Source organism: Denticeps clupeoides, chromosome 20 (assembly GCF_900700375.1).
Source record: "Denticeps clupeoides chromosome 20, fDenClu1.1, whole genome shotgun sequence".
Lineage (NCBI taxonomy): Eukaryota > Metazoa > Chordata > Actinopteri > Clupeiformes > Denticipitidae > Denticeps > Denticeps clupeoides.
The window spans coordinates 15,700,410-15,722,758 of NC_041726.1; the positions used below are offsets into that span (position 1 = coordinate 15,700,410).

At 39.3% G+C, this 22,349-nt stretch overlaps 1 protein-coding gene across 2 annotated transcripts in view; it reads right to left on the reverse strand.

Annotated features, from left to right (window-relative positions):
* The window catches only part of col22a1 (collagen, type XXII, alpha 1), a 46,240-nt gene that overhangs the window by 17,437 nt on the left and 6,454 nt on the right, over positions 1–22,349 (reverse strand). The window contains exons 5-29 of one of the 2 annotated variants that reach the window (XM_028963915.1): positions 19,007–19,087; positions 14,620–14,731; positions 14,192–14,315; positions 13,833–14,108; positions 13,151–13,231; positions 12,101–12,217; positions 11,825–11,869; positions 11,662–11,724; positions 10,862–10,900; positions 8,196–8,249; positions 7,342–7,395; positions 7,046–7,099; positions 6,213–6,266; positions 5,982–6,026; positions 4,040–4,093; positions 3,901–3,954; positions 3,722–3,748; positions 3,132–3,161; positions 2,995–3,048; positions 2,466–2,519; positions 1,146–1,199; positions 983–1,036; positions 794–847; positions 306–359; positions 156–209 (exon numbers count right to left, since the gene is read on the reverse strand). In XM_028963915.1, the coding sequence (XP_028819748.1) occupies positions 156–209; positions 306–359; positions 794–847; positions 983–1,036; positions 1,146–1,199; positions 2,466–2,519; positions 2,995–3,048; positions 3,132–3,161; positions 3,722–3,748; positions 3,901–3,954; positions 4,040–4,093; positions 5,982–6,026; positions 6,213–6,266; positions 7,046–7,099; positions 7,342–7,395; positions 8,196–8,249; positions 10,862–10,900; positions 11,662–11,724; positions 11,825–11,869; positions 12,101–12,217; positions 13,151–13,231; positions 13,833–14,108; positions 14,192–14,315; positions 14,620–14,731; positions 19,007–19,087 (1,742 nt within the window). The remainder of the gene's footprint in view (positions 1–155; positions 210–305; positions 360–793; positions 848–982; positions 1,037–1,145; positions 1,200–2,465; positions 2,520–2,994; positions 3,049–3,131; positions 3,162–3,721; positions 3,749–3,900; positions 3,955–4,039; positions 4,094–5,981; positions 6,027–6,212; positions 6,267–7,045; positions 7,100–7,341; positions 7,396–8,195; positions 8,250–10,861; positions 10,901–11,661; positions 11,725–11,824; positions 11,870–12,100; positions 12,218–13,150; positions 13,232–13,832; positions 14,109–14,191; positions 14,316–14,619; positions 14,732–19,006; positions 19,088–22,349) is intronic. The other variant, XM_028963916.1, reaches the window with a different exon arrangement.

Consider the following 22,349-nt stretch of genomic DNA (forward strand, 5'->3'; position numbering starts at 1 on the left):
ATTACTTATAATATATTCCTTTGCAATAGCAGTTAGATGGTGTGTTGAATTTTGATGCACTCATCAGTCTTGATGCAGGCTTTAAGTCAGTTTTAGAAATCTAACAGGTGTCATTTCCCGTGGTATTGGCATACCAGCCATTAGCACTACAATACCTTAGGTCCAGGTTTGCCAGGGAAACCATCGACTCCAGGCTCCCCTCTCTGGCCCTGATGAGACACGAGAAAGAACCTCTTTAAGTAAAACATTCCACAAGAATATTATAAAAAAAAATATTATTCATCCTCCAAACAACACATTTTTACCTTAGCCCCATCATTGCCTGCGAAACCGTCCAGTCCGTCTTTGCCAGGTAGGCCCTGAAAGAGAAGTAGGCTTTGTTGTCGATGCAGTGAGACTGGCTCAGGTATCAGCACTACATTTCACAGCATATCAGCATGTCTCAGGGTGAATACATGAATTTAGTTTCATTTCACGGGACATGGCCAATGTGCCATTTACCTGAAAATCCTGTAGAGGGAAGTATATTTAGGGAAAAACAAAATCATGATGACTACAATTCACATGCATTGCTATTCCATTGAATGAACACATGCAGATGGTCAAAGGTTCCCATCCCATTAAATGTTGGTTGATAAAACCCAGAGTGACAACAATATAGGAGCCACAGACAACCCATAGAGTTCATGAAGATAATGATTTTACATTTTTAAGATGTGTTGTAGCACAGCAATATCTACACTGGCTTTTTCCTTTTCACCTGTCTGCATTTGGTTCAGTGGCACAAACTTACAGGTTTGCCTGGCTCTCCTGGTTTGCCAGAGAAGCCGATTTCACCGGGCAGCCCCTGTGGGAACAAAGTACAAACACTCAAACTGTCTCATTCAGTCATACAGATCAGTATGTTTAACATTGCACATTACACTGATGAAAAAATGATGTAGAGAATAGATTTAAAATTATGAATTCGAACTGCATTTACAGGAGGGCCTGTTTGTCCAGAAGAACCAGCAGGTCCCATCGGTCCCTGGGGACCCTGAAAGAAAGAAAAAAAGTTAAATCACTGAACAGTTCTTTGCAAACTGGGATATACAATAATTTGTCATTTGTTTAGTGAAAAAAGAGTTTAAAAGAGTTTTCCTCACAGGGGGTCCTGGAAGTCCATCAACACCAGGCAGTCCAGCATCTCCTTTCTTACCCTGTGTACAGTAACAGTCATACTTGTGGACATAATTTCAATTATTATACATTTAACAAACAAACGATATATGGCTAATAAAAGTAGTTAGTGCACTGCCATCTGGTGGACAAAATGGAGCATTTCACTTTGGAGTGAACATGAAAAAAGACAAGGGACACAGTGAGATATGATTGTGGTTAGAGCGTCTCGGCAACCAAGAAAAATCCTTCAGTGAGTCTTCAAAACAGTCAGACACATGCCAGGGATGACAAAATTTCAAAATGGCAGGGAACGTAGGGTGTGTCTCAATATAATGACATGTCTTAAATGCCCAGAAGCACACTGAGCAGATCTACACATCCTGTCTGTTGAGCTCCCGTCTTGTAAGCGAAATTACAAGCCAGGGAGCAGTAAAGACAACTAATGCTAAGCTTTCTCTGGGCAAGTTCTCACATCTAATGTAACTGGGAAACTTTCTGGACAGAATGAATAATCTAAATTGCAAAAGTAAAAAAAAAAAACCAACAAAAATGACCACATATTACAATGTGAAATTTTTACTTCTTGTACACTTTTGTACAATTTTTACTTCTTGATATTGTATCTTACACAAACAAATCTAGGCAGTTGTTCTTAAAGAATAATATCGATAATGTCGCAGTCTAACAGGAATACCCCCTGTATCTGGAAGGCTTTAGTAAAACCCAGATAAACGATCATCTGCCTTAGTCGTTGTCATTACGTCTGTCAGATACTCAGTACTCTCCAACTCGTCACTGTGGACGTCAGTTCATGTGACGACATTCCCAGATACATGAAATGTGGCATTACTAACAGAGGGATTACTACATTACATGCTCACCTTGCTCAAAGTACTAAGAGATGGGCAATTCTTGACTATTTCAAGGTTAAATTGCAAAATTATTAATCAACAAGTATGTAACATCTAACAGGAAGGTTTTGTAATAATGCTAGACATCTGAACAGGGCAAAAAGGCTCCAGGATTCCTCAATCAGATTATTTAAAGCAGATACTGAGACCACTCACTGTTAAATACTGTGTGTTTTCCACTCTGTGTTTTTCCACTAGGTTTTTCCACTTCTTTATCTAATCTCTCCCAAAGGATTTCCAAAAAATTCCATGTTTTCTCTACTGCTGTTTAGATAATCATTCTGTTGCCATGGCGACTTTGCAAAAGGCACAAGTGCAACTTGAACTGTCATCATCAGAAGCAGACTGGTGATGACTGTGATCCCACACCATGAGCCTGAAAAAAAAACTCACCCTTTGCCCAAATTCTCCAGGTTCCCCCTGTGGACCTTGTGCACCAGGAACACCCTGGAAAAAAATAAAATGTTACAGTATTCCATTTCCACCTTAAACCATCATGAATTGGGGATTTGATGTATACCATCCTGATGCTGTAACATGGAAAAGAAAAAGAAATCTTAATAAGAAATGTGTTACTACTTAAGGTTATTCTAAGGTTATTTCAGTAGACAGCTGATCAATATTGGGGGTAGGAATGGAAATATTTCGGGTGACAACGTTTTTTTGGTTTTTCACACAGCAAAAATGCCCAGAATACATTATGTGAGTAACAACCTACTACTCCTGCTGCAAAATATATAATACATACATAAATGCATAAATAGTTATGATCTGGTTATAGGGCTTGGCGCACTTCTGTCAAGTAAAACGTTAGTACTAGTGAAATTCATACACGCCCTTGTTCAGACATGTTAAAGCAATATATGTAATGGCAGCACCATATGGTTGCAAGGATGGATCTAAAGAGGAAGTCATAACTTACAGGTGTGCCTGGGGGCCCTTCTGGGCCTTGGGGGCCTGGAGGACCTTGGGGTCCCTATAAAACACAATGGTGATTGGCTCAACTGGAAACTAGATAGGAAACTACTTTTTTTAAAATGATCAGTTCTGCATACTTACAGGTTCTCCTTTCAAGCCCTCTTGCTGGAACTTTTGAGGAAAACAAACAGAACAAACCCATTGTACAATTCTGAAATTGTATGTTTTTTGTAACATCTCAATACTCAATAGAACTTCCCTGTGCACCTTCAGCAACTAAGCTCTTCTTCCAACCCTTGTTTAATACAGCACAAGTATTGATTTATGGTAAATATGTAAGATAACTGCAAGACTATGGGCCTTCAAGGAGAAGGTAAACTAGATAAATACACAAAACGTATGGTACACAGGCTTTTCATATCAGCAGATTCATATCAACTGTAATCACATTTTTAAGAGTTCAACCTTCGAATTATAGTTTCCAAAAGGCTTCTATTCAGTAGTATTTGCAGCAGAATTAATATTTGAATTTTGGCTACATTACTTAATTAGGTGAACCATGAAGTACAAGACATTCTAAAGCCGACAATGCTGAATTCTACACATTTTAAAAAAAATAATTCACTTAACAGTTATTTTTAGATCATAATGTGTGTATAATGTGAGGTGTGCTAGTGTAAGTACTCCAATACTAGTCTAATAACACTACAGTGGCGATGGCTTTTATTTACCACGTCACCAGGCAGGCCTCTTTCACCCTGAAAAAAAAAACACAAATCACTTACAGAGGGAGGAAATAACAGATCATAGAATGTTGAATTCTAGACAGACATCAAGACAGTCAAGAGAGCCACAGTGCTTGTGTTCATGTTTCTTCATGGGACAACAAAACACTCATTCTTTTCAGTACCTTCTGTCCTTTAACACCACTAGGTCCAGGTGTCCCGACTTGCCCATTAGCACCCTGTGAAAAAAATACATATATTGTGTTTACCAGAAATGATGTATGTATGTGTGAAGGATTTTGAGTAAAGATTTTGTATACTCACCTCTTTCCCTGGCACCCCAATTTTGCCAGGATGCCCATCAAGACCACGTTCTCCCTGACGAACAAAAATATATACATTACATTATTACATATTATTATCATTTAATCACAGTAGAACAGAAGGGATGGACCAGGATTTTCCAGCCCGCCTCTACATGTGAGTCGAGTGTGAAGAATAGGAACTTGGATTCAAGGCCCAGACTAAAGAAACCAGATGATGGCATCAACAGAATCAACTTAAAAAAAGATCATACTCTTTCAAGCCTATCAGCTGCTATATACAGTATTTTTCCAGAACAATACATAAGACCGCTTCAAATTGTCGTGGGTTGAACGAGAACTTTTCATTTGGGTCCTTATTTTTTGTGATTTCTTTCACTGAATCCCCCCTGAACCTGCACATGCTCTGAAGAGAGAAGGATTGTTTTTAATATACTTTGCAAGCACTGGGAATGCATGGTATTTTTCTCCTCCCTAGACACCTAGTTTTCTGGAAACAACATTACAGGATGAAGGCCAGTTAAAGGTTGGCAGTCTGATGGCTAAAACATGACAAGCCTCCAGGTTTGAGTTGACTTTCAGAGATGATGGTTTTAAGGCATTAATGTCCTTGTCAGGTGAACCTCATATGGCATGTGTTCTGATAATTCTGTGCTAAGGTTCATTCCCTAACTTATTGATAACTTTTCTGATAAAAAACATAATTGCTGAACCAACTAAATCTGTCTTCATCTGAAAATTGTCAGCAGTGTAGAAATACACATCAAATAATGAACCATGCTGATTGGTTGTCCTGAATCACCACAAACTAGTATTTCTTAATACAGAAAGGTATGTGTGGGTGGGGGATCCCACATAGGAAGTGTGCAGAGTTCATCAGGACTGGCTACGTCTGGCATTATCATTAACTTCATAAAGAATGCAAAGGCACACACATAGTGTACAATCCACACCTACAATCAACCTTTCTACTTTCCCACTGCATTTACAGGTCTGGTCTTTTCCATGAAAATGCAGTGAATCCCTAAAACCAGATAATACATGCATTAACCAGCATGACTAGCAGTCGAACCAAGCCATTGGATCCTCAAGGAATTAAGCACATGACTCTGCATTTTGAACAAGTGAATATAACTCACTCTGGATGAGACTGATAACTGATAAGCTAATAAATGAACTGAAACCAAGTAAATAATTTAAGACAAAAAATGTGACCCATTTTTATCATTGGGGTCTACGGCTGGCATATGGCTGGCACCCATATACTTGGCCAATTGACCAGTTAGCGGTATGCTATTGGCATGAACTGTTTTTCAGGCAGCTTTACCAGATTTTGGCATGAGTTCTGTTTGTTCAGCAATAAATAGCTGCAACCATCCACCAGCATATGCTTAAGTAGGGTTTCTCTGAAGAAAAACTAGAATTATTTAGGAATTAGCAGTTTTTTTGCCAGCCTCAGAATGTAGCCCAGCATGACGAGTACCAAACAGCAACAAGCCAGTCTCAAAGTTGGTTTTAGCTGGTATGTTCCATGTGAAAATGTATCTTTAAGTTATTGGGTCACAAGCTTCACCAGCTCAAAATGTTCATGCTGTTTCTTTTCTTTTTGAAGTTACTGTAACTTCCAGCAAGTACTGCTGCTGTAGGATCAGTTGTTAAATGCAAGTTGAACATCTTATTAAACCTAGAATAATCCGTGATCCTTATGGTATTTTACCTAAAGGATGTCAGAAACGTCATTAAGAAATTGCTTATGTAAATATGTACATTTATGGTGCTTCCTAAAATTAATTATGAAATACCACAGCACAGTCCAGGTCTTTTAGGCTAAATGTGAATAGACAGTGAAGTGAAAGGCAACCTTCAGATTACGGGTCTGTTTCTTTACCCGCTAGGCCACCTCTGACCCGTGTTGCATGTGGTGAACCAAACAAAGCTCTCACCTTGACGCCTGATGTTCCTTTCTCCCCCTTTTCACCAGGACTGCCCTGAAGAACATTAGCACAAAAGAAGCAAACTAAGAACCTATGACACTCAGCATTCTGTTGTTAAATTTCGAGTTACTTACTGATCGAGTTATTTACTGATAATAATGAAGGATTACAACTATTTTTAATTATTAGTGCAGAATTATGATATTGATGCAAATTATTGCCACGTAAGCTGATACTCACAATGACTCCTTTAGGTCCTGGACCTCCAGGAACACCAAAGTCACCCTGGACACCCTGTAAATGACACAGTAAATTAACAATCTCAGCATTTACAGCAGAGTCATGCCAAGCGGGTGAGGCATGAGGTACAGAAGCACGATATGGTGGACAAATGTGAATATTTAATAAAGAAAAGAAACACATTCAAAATGTAATCACAAATATAACATAAGACACTCAACATGACATATGCAGGACATAGCAATATGGAACAGGGAAGTGAGGCAATGGCATCACAAGCAGGATGTCCAACAAAATCTGCAAACATCTGGAGCATCTGTAGACTTGGGGGGATATGCTTTAGATCTTCAAACTTGTGAACTATGTCTAATTAGGATAATGCCGTAAAAAGCTGTCACATGGCGGTACGAACGCAGGACCGGGTGACGTGCTACCTGTATAATCAGTGTCTGACTGCTGGTCGGTGCTCAGTCATTGTTTGTCTTCCTGGCGACATCTCAGCTCTTCTAAACCAGTAAGCCCGATCCTCTCTCCTTCCGTCCTCAACCCTGCTACTCTTTCAATTTTTTTGTTGTGTGTGGGTAGTGCAGCGACAACTGAACACGCTCGCAGATCCAACAGTGCAAATTCCCCCGCCTCTTTGCGCTGTCTCGCACATGGCTTTCATGTCCCCTCAAACAGTCTCTCTTTCATCTCGTCACCGTGATGAACCATGACATAATGACTGAGCTAAACATTAACCCCGCGGACTTCGCCGCTTTGTGTGATACGGCGTCCTGGCAGGTCACTGTCATCGAGTGCCTGTCTCAGGAGGTTCTCCATTGGGACATTACCTTTGGTCCCAATGGTCCAGGTAAACCGTTTGCACCTGACACCCCTGCTTCACCCTGTTGCAACACAAATATTCATGACAGTGAAACTTCAGTGAATCTTCAAAGATTCGGGCTAGTACATTGAAAAAAGTTAAAGCTGGATGATTTTTTTTTTTTTATTTAATCGGTCAGACCTAATATTTTAACATTGGTGTAATGTAAAATATTAGGTCTGAAAGAGTACTTACATTTTTTTAGCCAGTTCAGCCAATGTAACGGAATCATAGTAAATGTAAACATTTTGTTATGTCACTCACTCGCTCCCCTTTATCGCCCTGTTTGCCAGCAAGTCCTGGAGCTCCACTTGTTCCCTGAAGCAGCCACCCGAAAGAGAGAAGAATTGAACACATAGATCAGACAAAGTCTATAGGTTATTGTCCTTTCGGGGATATTTCAAATTAAAATTAAATGTTTACTTTCCCAAAATCAGTTTGCCCCATATTAAGCATATCAGTTTGCTAATCACAAAATAATTTGACAATAATTAGAAAACAATTTCTTATAAATGGCTTTGATACATAAAACGTATTACGTCCATTTCTTTAAGTCCCCATTAATTAATTTTCTTGGCTAAACCTCAATGAAAAATTGCTTATTTATTTGATGCAGTTTATTTGAATTTAGATTTCTTAGGTCAATAAACAGTTTTCATTTGTGTTCATCTACAAACATGTTTTTAACCATGTGGATATTTAGTCCAATTAAATGATACATTAAAACTATTGTAATGTGTCCAGAGAGGTCAAAACAAAGCTGATCAATTGATTGATCAATTATATGATATGAATTCATGTATTGACAGGGGTTTGACAGGAGTCAATGTTTAGTACTGCTGTAAAAACAAAACACTGTCAAGTTACACAATTTCAAAATGGTTAACAGTTAAGAATATTCATTCATAATTTATCAAAGTAATAAAATGTAATTACTTAATTAAACTGGCTAACTTGTAATTGTCACAAATGTTCAAAAGTAATCTTTTCAATTGTCCCTGGGTCATTCAAAACAAGAAGCGCTAATGCCAGACCAGTGATAAAACATTTGTTCAGCTTTTTAACCATGACTATACATGCATTCACCAAAATTAAACAAGGTAAAAAGCTTTTCACACCTTCTCTCCTTTCTCTCCTTGGTCTCCTGCTTTTCCTTGAAACCCCCCATCTCCCTGTTGAAAACAATACATTTAAGGCCAGCCTTCCAGGACCACATATTCAAACACTGAGGGTCAGTCTGTAAAGGCAGACATTTCAAAGTTAGGATATGAGAACGTGTAGATGTCTTCATCTGGACAAACAAAAAAATAGCTTCTTTCTCTCTTGTTTTCTCTCTCTAAATAAATAAATGTGTGTGTGTGTGTGTGTGTGTGTGTGTGTGTGTGTGTGTGTGTGTGTGTGTGTGTGTGTGTGTGTGTATATATATTATGCTTCAGGAGCATGCAACATGAGATGTCTATTAAAGCTAAATCACATTTTATTAATGAATGAAATACTATATGTATATTAATCAGAAAGAAACTGAACAATATTTTTTATTATATTAATATTTGGTCCAGTCAGATAATGCTAGTGTGTGTGTATGTATATACGTGTTTAAACGTGCCATGACAGATGCCCGGGGAGCAGTGTGTGGAGGACGGTGCTCATGCACCCACAAGGAAGCCACAGTGAGAGACATCCACTTGGACACAACCACTGCACACAGTCTCTTTGTATGAATGAACAATTTATTCTGATTCATAAAAAAACATGTATCGTACAGGAAACTCCAGCTAAACTCCATTCAAGATAGCACAGGATACATTTTTGTAGTTGTGGGCAGTTGCTTATGTCCAAAACATAGTTGAAGAGCTTCCGGAATGATCCCTGCAAGTATCATTTCAGCCTTTCCTGTCATTTATATAAGTACTTATATGAAAATAATGATACAAGAGCATTGCTGTTTTCCCCGCCATCCTATGTACAGACATCTTAAGCACTGCTGGCCCCAAAAGAGTCAGACCTGTGCTTCGCGAAGTATAATTATACCCCAGCTCTCTCATCTGGCACTGGCTGATGCCGTTTTATCATCGAGCACAGTGGGCATTGACGTGGGCCTGCCTACACTCAGAGTTACACATTCTCTGTGGTGAGAAGAGCTGTAATTCCCAAACTTTTCGTTCACTTTAAGCACTTTTAAAGCAGTATGACGTACTGGACTTTTCATTTCAAAGCCAGACAAAAGAGATCTCTTAAGTTTTTAATCCTTCATCATGAAATGTAAGGCCTACTTTGATCCACATGAGAAACTCTTGTCTCCATAAGAATAGGCAGGGAATTTGAAATAATACATTTTTCATAATGATGGTGCAGTCATGATGCATTGACCTCTGGAGAGAATGTCTCACTGGAATGTAACCACACTGACTGATTTAGGTTTAGGTTCCATCCCCAGGAATCATTTCAAATCACTGTCATTTCTGAGCTCCGCCCTGGCTGTCATAGCTCTAAACTTGTCAGGGTCTGCGCTAAAATGTGATGCATAAATGAAGTCTCTACAGCAACTTTCATGCCTCTGGTGTGGCCAGCAGCAGCGATGCAACAAGCAACGATTGGTCAGCAGTCTTGAATACAGTGTAATATTAATTTGTACTTTGCTGCAAAGCAACAGAAAGGTCTGTGCATAGCCTGGACGTCACTGCCCTCACTACTTTTTCACCCGATAACATGAATTAACGGCCTCTCTTGGCGTGTTAAAAAGTACAAAAGTGTGGTTTTTCCTCCTATTGCCTCCCATGCGACATCTGGTAGAGAATGCAGTCATCGTTTTTTTTTTGTCTCTTTTTTTTGTGTGTTTTGGGGTTTGTCCACCCTTGGTTTACGGACTACACCCAATCCATAATGCAGCAGATGGCAGAACTGGTGAGGCAAACTGGCCAGCAGTCGGCCAAAGTGGTGAGGCAGCAGACCTAACCAGCCGCTGGGTATGCCTTTTCGAGGATCATAAGGTGGCTCGCGTACTTCTCATTAAGCTCATGGCTGAGGACAATGTGGAGACTCACACACATTTGAGGCCATGGTGGGAAGAAGGGAAGGGCGAGTGCAACTGGGCCGACATCCTCACTCTACAGGGACAGTCCCCCCCTGGAAACACTCAGGGTTAAGGGTTAAGGGTCTTGCTCAGGGACACAATGGTAGTAAGTGGGATTTGTAAGTGGGTCTCCTGGTTCATACGCGAGTGTGTTACCCACTAGGCTACGACCCCCCCCCCCCCCCCATATCTTTTATGAGTTTGATTTAAAATAGATTGTAGCCTTGTTGTTCTGTACAATTCTAAAATAAATAAGCAGCCGACAAACTCAAACTTTTGGTCTGTAGTATCCATCCTTTCTGTATGATTTGCTGCTAGTAATTTTATTTGTGTGATTTGTAAAAGTGTTTTGCATGTTGTACATTGGTTTTATTAACTTAATCTTTTAAATGTTCATTTGTTTTGCCATTCTTGGCCACCATCTTCTGGTGATGCATTTTAATTATTGCGACAGAGAAAGACTCAAACCCGCATATTTCGCTGCATATTTCCTTTGCCTCTTAGTCTAACGCTCGTAGTGCACACAAAGTTAGCCGAGCTTTTATTAGGTGGATTTCAAGAAGTTCAGCTTAATTGTAGTGTACACGATCAGTCTCTTTTTCTGCTCTGCTCAAGCAAAGTGTAAAGGCGTTAATTCCCACACAACCATTACTCTGAGACAGACATCATTGCAACCATGGACGAATCTGACAGTGAAAAGCATTAGCTTACCTTCTCACCTCTATCGCCTTTGATAGAGACAGCATTGCCCTGCAAATAATCAATCGACAAGGATCAATTATTCACCAGGCAAGCAGGAAAAGCAAGAAAGCAAGTGAGGAAGGAGAAAGGCATGCTAGAAACAAATGTAAAGATTACCAGTTATAATTAAATATCTGTCATTTTTAAAAGTCCCATGACATAAAAATTTCACTTTGGTTAACAAGTGACACAAGTTCCCCAGCCTGTCTATGGTCCTGCAGTGGCAAGAAATGGCAATAGGTTTAAAGAGTGCTTTGGTCATCCTGCTTTGCCGTTCAGAGAGCGGCAGCTATCTGAATTGGTCCCCTTATGTCATCACAAGGGGAATTTTTTTCTGGAAAATGACAACACAACTTCCTGTCTGCACCAAACATTGTGGTGGGTGAATGGTGTTGATGACGCCTGTTCACTTTAATAATCTCCTTCTCATCCCGCCTCTCTCCTCCTCATTTGCATTTAAAACTACAGACACAGAAGCGGCGCATCCTGGGAAAATCTCATTGTGGGACTGGATCAAAGCGGCTGTAATTCTGAACCAAGGCTGAAGTTTGGAAAGAGACTTCAGATACAGTATTAGGGGACCACTGAGACCGATATAAAAGCAAAAATATTTAATGTCAGGGGACCTTTAACAAAATAACACTAAGACGTGTCTGAGAGATGTTACCTAGTAACAGAAAATGTTGGTGATATTGCAGTACTCAACAGCACTATGTTGTCTAGCATGTATTCATTACTGAATGACTATAATTGGAGAACAGGCTTCATACTGGCTCTCCTTTTGATCCTTTGAGGCCTGGAGGTCCAGCCACACCATTAATACCAGGGTCTCCCTGAAAGAGCATGACATGACAACATAGCATCACGCATAGCTGCCAAGAAGCTGTATTCTATTAAAAACTCTCTGCCGATCTTTCTTTTTTTTTTTTTGACCTTTTCACCCTTGGAACCTTGGACACCAGGTGGCCCTGGTTCTCCCTGTGGAATGTAAGAAAAACAGCAGGTAAAGGCAGTAAGGTAATATTGCAGCAAGGAAATAGAACAGAAGTGGCACCTTGCATGATTACATTGATCATCTTAAGTATTCATGCAACTAATCTGGAATACTTAAATGAATTTAAAAGCATGTAATTCCCATGCAAGTTTTGCAGAGTTTTCTGGCTTTTTTTTCCTTCCCCTGCAATTGTGAACTTTGACCCTGGTCCTTACCATTTCCCCAGCTGGGCAGGAGCAGTTGACCGTGTGGGGTCCAACCTGCTGGCTACTTGTAGGGACAGGGGTGGGGATCTCAATGGGGGGAGCCTCTGTCACAACCTGCTTGGGGCACTGGAAAGATAAAGAAGAAAATTGAGACATCACAAACACGTCATATATAGGACATACCAGCTCTGAGTGATAGCTCATTTTTGTGTGTGTTCACGCATATGGCGGAGCTGAGCATTGTGCCATGCATGCAAAGAAACGCCAAGACTGACTGATGCTTTACTTTAATCTGACCTAATTAAACGACTATTGCAACAGAATTCACAGTCTGTTATCAGTGGTGAAAAAGATGGATTATCAGTAAATAGACAATGGTAATGAATAAAATTAATTGCAAAAACAATTATAAGTTGAAAATATTCAATAATATAAATAATTATGAACATTATTTACATTTATAAATGTAAATAATATTCCTTTGCCTGGAATAATTAGTTGTTTTATTAGTTGTAAGACCCAGAAGCCCTTGTAATAGTTATATTATTTATTTGTTTTTAAACCTCATGTTCCAGTAATTTATTTAAACCTTTAATTTATTCATGTGATTTATTTTATATTTTAAATATGTGTTGTGTGATTACCTGCACTGTACTAAGTAATTATTTTCATTTGTGCCATAGTAAAATGCAGGTTCGAGCGCCATCTTGTGCTTAACTTTCATAACAGGCAGAGTGTGTACATGGTGAAATTTTTCAAAAGTATTACTTGGTAAGTTCAATGGGACCAAAATGAATGATTCGCATTTTCCTTCGACTTCATTTAAAATTCCGATGCCCAATGCCCCCTAAAAAATTAATTTGCATGAACCTCTCTGTTGCCATCTGCGTGTCGGCTTTTTGCGCATTTCTTGAATATGACTCAAAATAGGTTAGCGACATGTCAGCACAATGCATCTGGACCAAATCAGAGCCCATGGTCTTTATTATATACATCCTTTATGCATCTCTCTCTGTCTCTCTCTCTCTCACACACACACACACACACACACACACTTACTGGTCCTCCTGGCAGGTCACAGCAGGTCTCCAGCTCTGCGTGTTTGGAGTCACAGTAGATCACCATCCTCTGGAGGTCAAACTATAAAAATGGAAATCCTCTCATAGCTTATCTTGTTGCACTACTGTTAGGGTATTATTATGTTGCATATTATTGTGTGAAATATCATATCACAGAAAGTCCCCTGCCGCTCAATGAATGTTATAAATGGAAAAAAAGCCAGATCTAAACAGTTCTAAACGTATTATGAATGGAGTGCATTTTTTTATGCACGTATTTATATCTCTTATACTGTGTTCCAGTGTTGTTGTGTATATTCTGATCCTGATTCCGTAAAGCTTGCTGCTCTAACACAAATCAACCTCATAAAAACAGGGTTTTTTGTGGATACAAAATTATTTTGCTGAAATCAGTTATTGGGCATCCGATTAGAGATACAATTTTCCATATTGCTAATTATAATTAATAGACAAATAAAATTAGTGCTGGCTGGATTCAATACTATATTCAGGAATGTCCTCCATTACAGCTGTATTGTTTTATTCAACTTGCTTTACAAAATCTAGTGAAACCCTGCCAAGTCTGTCTACCTTCAAACATGGAGAGATACAATACTCACATGGTGTGTCTTTCCAGTAATAATTACACTCAAACTATGAAAATAATTGTTATTGGCACTTACATCGATAGGCACACTGTCATACAGCCGCTTCCCAATGACCGTCTTGCCCTGTATGTCAATGTCTTCCCTCGGCTCGATGGCAAGCGTCTGGATGTGCTTGCAGTCCAGGTACAGGGCTACAGACTTGGCCTGGACGCTCAGGGCAATCTTGTGCCAGCTGCGGTCAAACAGGTTGTCTATCTCTGGGTTTTTGAAGACCGCTCTAACCGCGTCCTTAGTCAGTCCGACGGCATTGTACTCCACAGCTTTGTTATCCCCATCCAAACGAATAGAAACCTAGAATGTGTCATATATGCTGTAAATATAGTAGTCTAATTCAGCAGAGAAAACCCCTCTTATCGGTGTGTATTCAGTAATACCTGTGGAATACCATATTTGTCAAAAATTTGCCAGAGGTACCAGTCTTCCTTTTTGGAGGTCTTCCTGAATTTGAACGTTGTCACGAATGCATATTCATCTGGCAACCCTTGAGGGAACACATCCCTTCAAAATAAAAATAATAATCAGTAAAAAAGAATGAAATTGAATGACCTCAATGCCTCACCAAACCAATTCAGTCTCTGATTAACCCCCCGAACCAATAATGACCGTGACCTTTTCATGAATTCTTATAATTTCATCCTTTACCTTCCTTCAAGAAATTCCTTCAAATTGTACCTATTTTATTGTGCTGAATGTGAGGGTGCAGTGACCTTGACCCTTGACAACCAACATCTTCTCAGTGAGCATGGATGGATATTGTTACACATAACATTCTGAAAGATTTTGAAATTCAGTGTACACTTACTCTGTCTGCTGCACGATGGGCATTGCACCAAGTCGGACATATGAACTCTGCCCAGGCTCAAACCTGGAGCCCAGGATTTCTTTTACACTGAAGTGCTCCATGAGGTCAAACCCTGAGTTGAAAAGTGAGGTAGGCAGAGAAAAGAAATTGAGAGGATTATCCAGTTTTTGTAATTAAATGAATGGAACCAACTTGTATGGTCACAAAAATACAAAATTGTATCACAGTAACTATTGATACACAAATACCATTTGTAATTTAAAGCACTACAAGTCCTGGTTTAAAAATAAAAATCATGTACTAGAAGAATAATACTCTTAATTCAGGATCTCCATGTTTTGCTTCTGGAGTTCAGTTCAGTAATTTATACCTCTGGCAGGTATATTGGAATCCATGGAAGACCTTATCTGAAGCTTATCTCGCACAAAGGAGCTTCATCCACAGAATCCGTATCAGGACACTCGAAACAGCCTCTGATGTTTGACCAAAGTGTTGAATTCTACTTGGGGTCTGACAGTTTTGTTTCTTGGGAGAAATAACTAACGTTAGTTAACATGGGTGGCGCATGTTTGGTTTAAATGAAGTCTAAACTCAAAAAGTGCCTCTGACATAGACGTTTGTCATGCTGATTAATGTTAAATGTCTATTTTCTGAACTGTAGGTTTGCAGAAGAGCTTCCGCCACTAGAGGGAGAACTGCATTCATCTCTCACTGCAGCCGATACGTAGGGTCTCAGTGCAGTTACCATAAGCTCTAAAATCAGACAAGAATCCTTTCACCAGGCATTATTTGCTTGCTCATGACCATTTATTTGTATCTCGGTGACAGTGTGAGGAATTTTTTTACTGAAAATAGGACCACCTGCATGGACTTTCACAGCCTTGTTTTACCCCGGATGCTTGAACATTCCACACAGTGGCTTTGAGTGTTAACATCAGAACTTGAACTTGTAGCAGTTTTCCTGACCTTTTCAGAGTGTCACCAGTCTGGAAATCAAAGTTCCATCGCCTGGTTGAGCACAACAACAGCATGTATCAGTTTAAGTGGCTGGTAAAGTGCAGGTTTGGACAGGAACACCCTGTCATCACACAGAAGTGTATTCATGGATGTCTCGGTGCCACTTAAACTCACATCATTACCAAATAAGTGAGAACAGAGCTCCACTTTCTCCTGTGATTTAAGATATAAAGCCACTAATTGCAGCTCTGAGTAATTATGTGTCAGATCCCTCAGATCCACTGCCAAGGTGGCACACACTACACTTGTTCTTGAAAGAGGAGGCCGTGTGCATTTAGGTCACCGGTGCGCCAGTGTATGTATATTGTCATGTAAAATGTCCGTGGTTCCTACAGCTAGCCACCCGCCAAATGAAGGGGGATTTAGACTGAGCACTCCCAATCTACCAACAAACAAGTAACTATGGCAACGTCAGCAGGCCAACAGGGCGTGCTCCAACAGAGCCTGAAAGCTGGGTACCATCACACATGATCACACATGGTGTACCATCACACAGCTCCTCATTCATCCCTTATTCATGTGGCACTCATCAATACTATAACTGAAAGGACGCTGCTTTGATGAGTAAAGAAACCGATACTGCCAACCCTGCATGACACTGTTAACCAGAACACTGTATCTAGACACTGTTCAGGTCAGTGAGGGTGTCTGAGAGCCACGATTCAACCGCTGGTAAAGCATTTTGGATTTCTATTTGCAATTAAATGCACTGTGTTCCAGCAAGCAACATCTTGATAAATGCCATAGAACAGAAAATATATATCTGTATTGCATTTGATCTAAGCCAACAACACTTTTAGTTCAAATTCAGTGCATTGCTTCATTGGTGATAGGTCAGTCTTCTATTGTCTCCTTTAAATGAATGTAACTTCATCTTATTTTAAATCCACATAATGTCTATTTTACTTCATGTAGCCATATCACAAATCAATGGGGGATAATGTTGGATGAGCCTTTTCAGTTCAGGAAGCAAAAAAAAAATCAAGTATAGCATATGATACTTTTGAAATTTTGAAGCTCTACATCAAAGTTCAGATCAGTAAATGATTGGATGACTTTAGGAAGGTCGGTAAAACAAACGTAAGAATTTATTGTCACTCATAGTAGACATGAATGTCAATATTATTTGGACTTTCGATAATTTCCATTTTCATGGAATTTCTATCGTTTAAGAAATTAAAATAATTCAACTATTCCACCTCAGAAAATAAACAGTTAAATTATTAACATTGCATTCATGTCAATGATGAATGTATGTTAAATTCTGCAACAGTAATCGAAATTCATGCTATCAGCTATAATGTTTGATTCTAAACCACATACTGTATGGCGGCCTGGCACCTGTCTTCCATTTTTTCTGATACGGTGCACAATGCACTATGCAAATACCCACCTCAACACTCTAGTCCACAGCGCTGTGGACAAGCACAATAACGGACCTATAATTTCAACTGGCAGTAGAAGCCTTATAATCATCTCTTCAAAATACGACATTCTGATCGGGCCAGAAAAACATCTCTGCGGGTAAGGCCAAATGAGTGCGCTGACTGAAAAGTCCCAATGTATACAGTATTATGCATTCTTTTGATCCAAACAGATGGTAACATGTGTGCGTATGGGTTTAATTAAATCACTGTAATACTTTTTTTCTTGCTAGCTGCTTTTTGTTGCCTGTAATTAAGTGCAGCAGTTAACTTTACCATGACTAAAAACATTTTGGGACTGTATCATAAAATATCCTTGGGGTTGCCATAAAATTAATGCAATGGCAAAACAGTGGAGCAGGCCACAACACAATCAATCTGAAATCATTATGTTTGAACATATTTAAATATATGGATGACAAATTCAAGCCATTCAAAGTTTATGATGGACATAATTGTCCACAATAGCAAACATGACTGGTATGGAAATTGCAACAGCAATAAATTGGCATGGCCTTTTCTAATGTGGAAGATCTTACACTCAAATCATGAACTTCTGATGACAAAATGATTACCAAAGTTAAAAATGGCAGCCATGGGCAGCAAATTAACAATTCCTGAGGACTCAGTATCCACATTTTTTCCCCAATGCTTTTGGCAAAAAGTCCTTGCATTGTAATATGGTCAATAAATGTTCCACAAAATATGTTTACAAATGTTTGCTTGTTAGTGAGATACATGTTTAATAGTTGTGAAAACTAATAGATTTCTAAAACTGGGATTCATCCCCAACTTCCAGCATATCTTGAGAGTCAAATGTTGATTAAATATCTCAAAAGTGTAAATGAAACAATAATGTTCAATTCACTGCAACATCCGGAGGTCAGTTTGGATTGAAAGTGAAGTGATTGTCATTGTGATACACAGCACAGCACACGGTGACACAACAAAATGTGTCCTCTGCTTTTAGCCCATCACCCTTGGTGAGCAGTGGGCAGCCATGACAGGCGCCCAGGGAGCAGTGTGTGGGGACGGTGCTTTGCTCAGTGGCACCTCAGTGGCACCTTGGCGGATCGAGATTCCGGCAACCTTCCAGTTATGTGTCCTTATCCTTACTCGCTGGGCCACGACTGCCCCAAGAAGCAGAAGTTACTTCCATAATTTTTCATATTTTTTGTGAAAAATTAAGATAATGTAAAAACATTCATTGGCACTAATTCTGAACTGCACCCTAGAATTTTTTATGTTCCACAAAAGCATGAGTATTTTATAGAAATCATTTTTTTTTAACTACAAGGCCATTGGGATTTTCACTCTTGCCACTTAAGTCCCTCTAGTCAGTTTGTAAGTGCATTTTTGTCCACATCTGTTTTTCCTCTTAAAATGATGTGTAGGAGTGGGAGCCTCAGGCCTCAAGATCCAAATACAACATCCTACCTGTCTGCTAGTGCTCTTATTTCAGGTGGGAAATAAGCTACTTCCAATGTAGCAATGGTCAAAACATCTGGCACTCACATTTGCAATAGGGCATACCATCTCCGCTTTTGCTACAAGCATAAGTTATATTTACAGCGGGTAAAATCGAACATGTCACCAAGTTGGTAAGGGAAATATTTCTGACATTAAATTCTCACCAGATGTCGACAGCAACAGTTCAATAATTTATTTTACTCGTGGTATCGTTATACCAAAAAATTAACTGTACCACATTAACTGCATGTATCCAATCAACCAAATGAGGAAAATTCGTATGGAGGTTAACAAAGTACAGACACTTTGCCATTGACTCCAGACACTAATATGAAAAACAGCCTAAACCAGCCGCTGGGGAAGCAGGTGACAGGGTTACATCAGGAAGGGCATGTCAGTTGGTTGGACAACTACACCGGTTGATCCGTTGATAGAAAACACAGCATAGCATCAGAAGTATTTTAATGCCACATTACCTGGGACCTCCTGGAGGCCAGCACTTGTGCTGTTGGGCTTGAATCGGTCTGGCTGAACTTGCATATTTGGGCATAGAACATCTGTTGAAGGAAAATAAAACATTTAAAAGAAAAATTTAAATATGCTCTACAGACAAATGAAGGTAGTATGACAAAGACATAGAATCTATGTGCATGAATGAGAGGGAGAAAAACTGAATTATCAGGTCATAAGGAGTAGAGCTGGCAAATGTAGAGGAATTCATATACATTTACATTTACAGCATTTATCAGACGCCCTTATCCAGAGCGACTTACGATCAGTATTTACAGGGACAGTCCCCCCCCCTTGAGCAACTTAGTGTTAAGTGTCTTGCTCAGGGACACAATGGTAGTAGGTGGGATTTGAACCTGTTTCTTCTGGTTCAACACGAGTGTGTTACCCACTAGGCTACTACCATCCCATATACTACCACATTCTTAGGGTCAAAAGTGTAGAGCAATGGGAAATGCAAAAGAGAGGTGGAGAAGAGAGTGCGAGTAGGGTGGAAGGGTTTTTTAAAAAAGACAGCAACAAAGAGAAGGTTCACAGGTAGTGATACCAGTGATTTTATATGTGTACAGGGTTGGGAAGATTTAATTGGAAATGTAAATTGTTACAATTACAAGTTACCCTATTTAAAATGTAATAGCAGTGAAACTATTTTAATGTAACTAATTGTGCTTCATTACTTTTGTAAATTATGAATGAATATTTAAATATTTATGAAATTATTATGAATTTACCTTATATAGCAGTACTAAATATTGACTACTTCCAAGTTCTTTTCAATACATGAATTAACATCATTATAATTGACTGATTAATAATGATTATAAAAGCTCATGATACTGTAACATCATACAGTTATAAACCACTGCTAAATCAATTATTTAACATTCAAGAGCACTGAATAATATCCCAATTTATACTGACTGTTATAATCAACCTCTCTTCCACCTTGGTTTCTCTGCATTGCACATAAGACATACAGATTTTGCATAAGAGTAAACAAAAAAAGTCCTTTTCTCACTCTGAATGGAAATGACACGTTTTTGCTCTTTTCCATGGACGCTTGTGACGCACGTCACTTCCTTACGGGCTCTACTTTCTTAACCCTTTAGTGGTGGCCTTCTGTGGCAGGATACAGTGCACAAACAGTCAAACAATATAAAACTAAAATTGTAGCCATTTATATTTTAATAACTAACCGTAATTTAATTACCCATTTCCCGACAGTAACGTAACAGATTACATATAGAACTGTTTGTAATTAAATTACCTAATGCCGTTACATGTGTTGGGAGTGCCAAGGAGGGACAGGATTATGAATAAGTGTGTTAGATGGATGTGTTGGACACAAATTCACAGAGGTGAGATTGCATAGATTTGCAGAGGAGAGACACTGGAAAAGCTGTTAGGAGAAGGATGCTGAGGATGGAGCTGCCAGGCAAGAGGAAAGGATGGAGGATGATGTGAGGAAGTAGATTTAGGTGACTGGAGTGAAAGACTGAGGTACAGGGGATAGAGGAAAGTGAAGACTGCGTTGATGCCCACTGCAGATACCCATTGAAGGTTTAGCCAAAAGTAGAAAAAATATGAAATGTAAGGGCATAATGGCTGTCAGATAAAAATGCAGGGGAAGTCTGTGCTTTTGAATGAAGCCTCGGGCCTCGAGGACTTCTCTCTTTGTCCACACAGCTGGGCATGCCTCACATCTTTGAGAAGTTAACTTCCAGACAGTGTCTTCAGCTGAGAAGTGGACAGATAGCTTGAGGGCCACAGCGGTGACAGTTTTAGACTCGCACACACGCGTAACTCAGGGATCCGCCCCTTAAAGTGATCTCTGTGGCGACAGGGAGAAAACCAACACCTCACACCAGTCAGCATCGTCTTACGCCTGCATACGAGACACAAGCTATTTGTGGGAAGTTGTGATAATGGGTTGGATGCTGTAGTAATAACAGAATGGTGGTGATGCCAGTCATGGCTCCTAGTGAAATGAGAACTTAGATTTGACCTTTTACCTTAAACATTTGATCAAACTTGGGAGATGAACATTCCACATGAAACTTCAAAACACTGTCATACCAACTTATTTTTATGTTATTGTATTATCATTTTGGAACTAATAATAATAATATGGATTATTTCTTTTTTTTGTGATTTTCTGATTTTAGATTACTTTTCTAATTTTAGCATGAATATTCAAAATTATTTTTTTATAAAATCAGAATTTTCTCAGTGGCATGACAGTGTGTAGAATATTTATAATTTTCTGCATCAAACAATTTTAAGATAAAATCACTGGTCCTGTTCCATTATTCTAGACCCCAGATTTTCTGATATGCACGGTTATTGACCCCAAAGAGCAGATTAATTGTACAAAACGCAGCCAATTAAAGTCAATTTAACATTCTGTTATAAATATAGCTTGGCAGAAAATTTTAAGATGGATGCATTATAGAAACAGCAGTACAACAGCCAACGCAAACACTGCACCTTATTTTTGGAGCAATTGTGAACACTCTGTGACCCTCTAAGGGAATTTCCACCCAGATAGCTCATACCTTATTATTTCTTTCCCCAAATAGTCAGATGTGCTTGTGGGTTGATGGGGGTCAGGGCTTCCACCTGTCTCGCCCCCTCCCCGTTCTTTTATCTCTGGATTGCACCTGTCTGCTGGGCTTGAATTCCCCGTGTGTCACACGTTCATTCGTATGAGTGTGTGTATAAGGCATAAGATTATTTCATTCCTCTGCTGTGGGAATAAACCAGGCCGACATCCAAACCGCAGCAACTGATCACATCTCTGACAATCATGGAGGATCAGACCCTGTAATTTTCTTTAATTGTGGCTATAAAAGGCACTTTGTCATTTCAGAGGCTTTACTGTAAGCTACATTGTCTGGCACAGCAAAATTCTCTGTCAGTTTTTCTCTGTCAGAAGCTGCAAGTAACCTTTTTATTTCAGAAAAATTGAATGAGGGTAATTGTCTTATGAGAAAACCACAGCATCAGCATTGCTTTCATAGTTAACTGTTTTTTCACTGTTTTGGTTCTAAAGAAAATTTACTGTAAAAAAAAATTCTGTCATGACATCTCATTCAATTTTTCTTGAAGAACTGTAACAAAACCATTTAAAAAAATTCGATCTATTCTTTTAGCTCAAGCTTTAGTACTCAGTAATGCGTCACTGTTTTAACAAGGTGGAGGGAGCAAAAAATGCAGCGTGCTCTGGGCCAGATGTTGTCATTTAGAGGGCAGAGTTAAAATGAATGTCTGACGAAACACCACCAGAGCTCACTGCACCAAGCACCTATT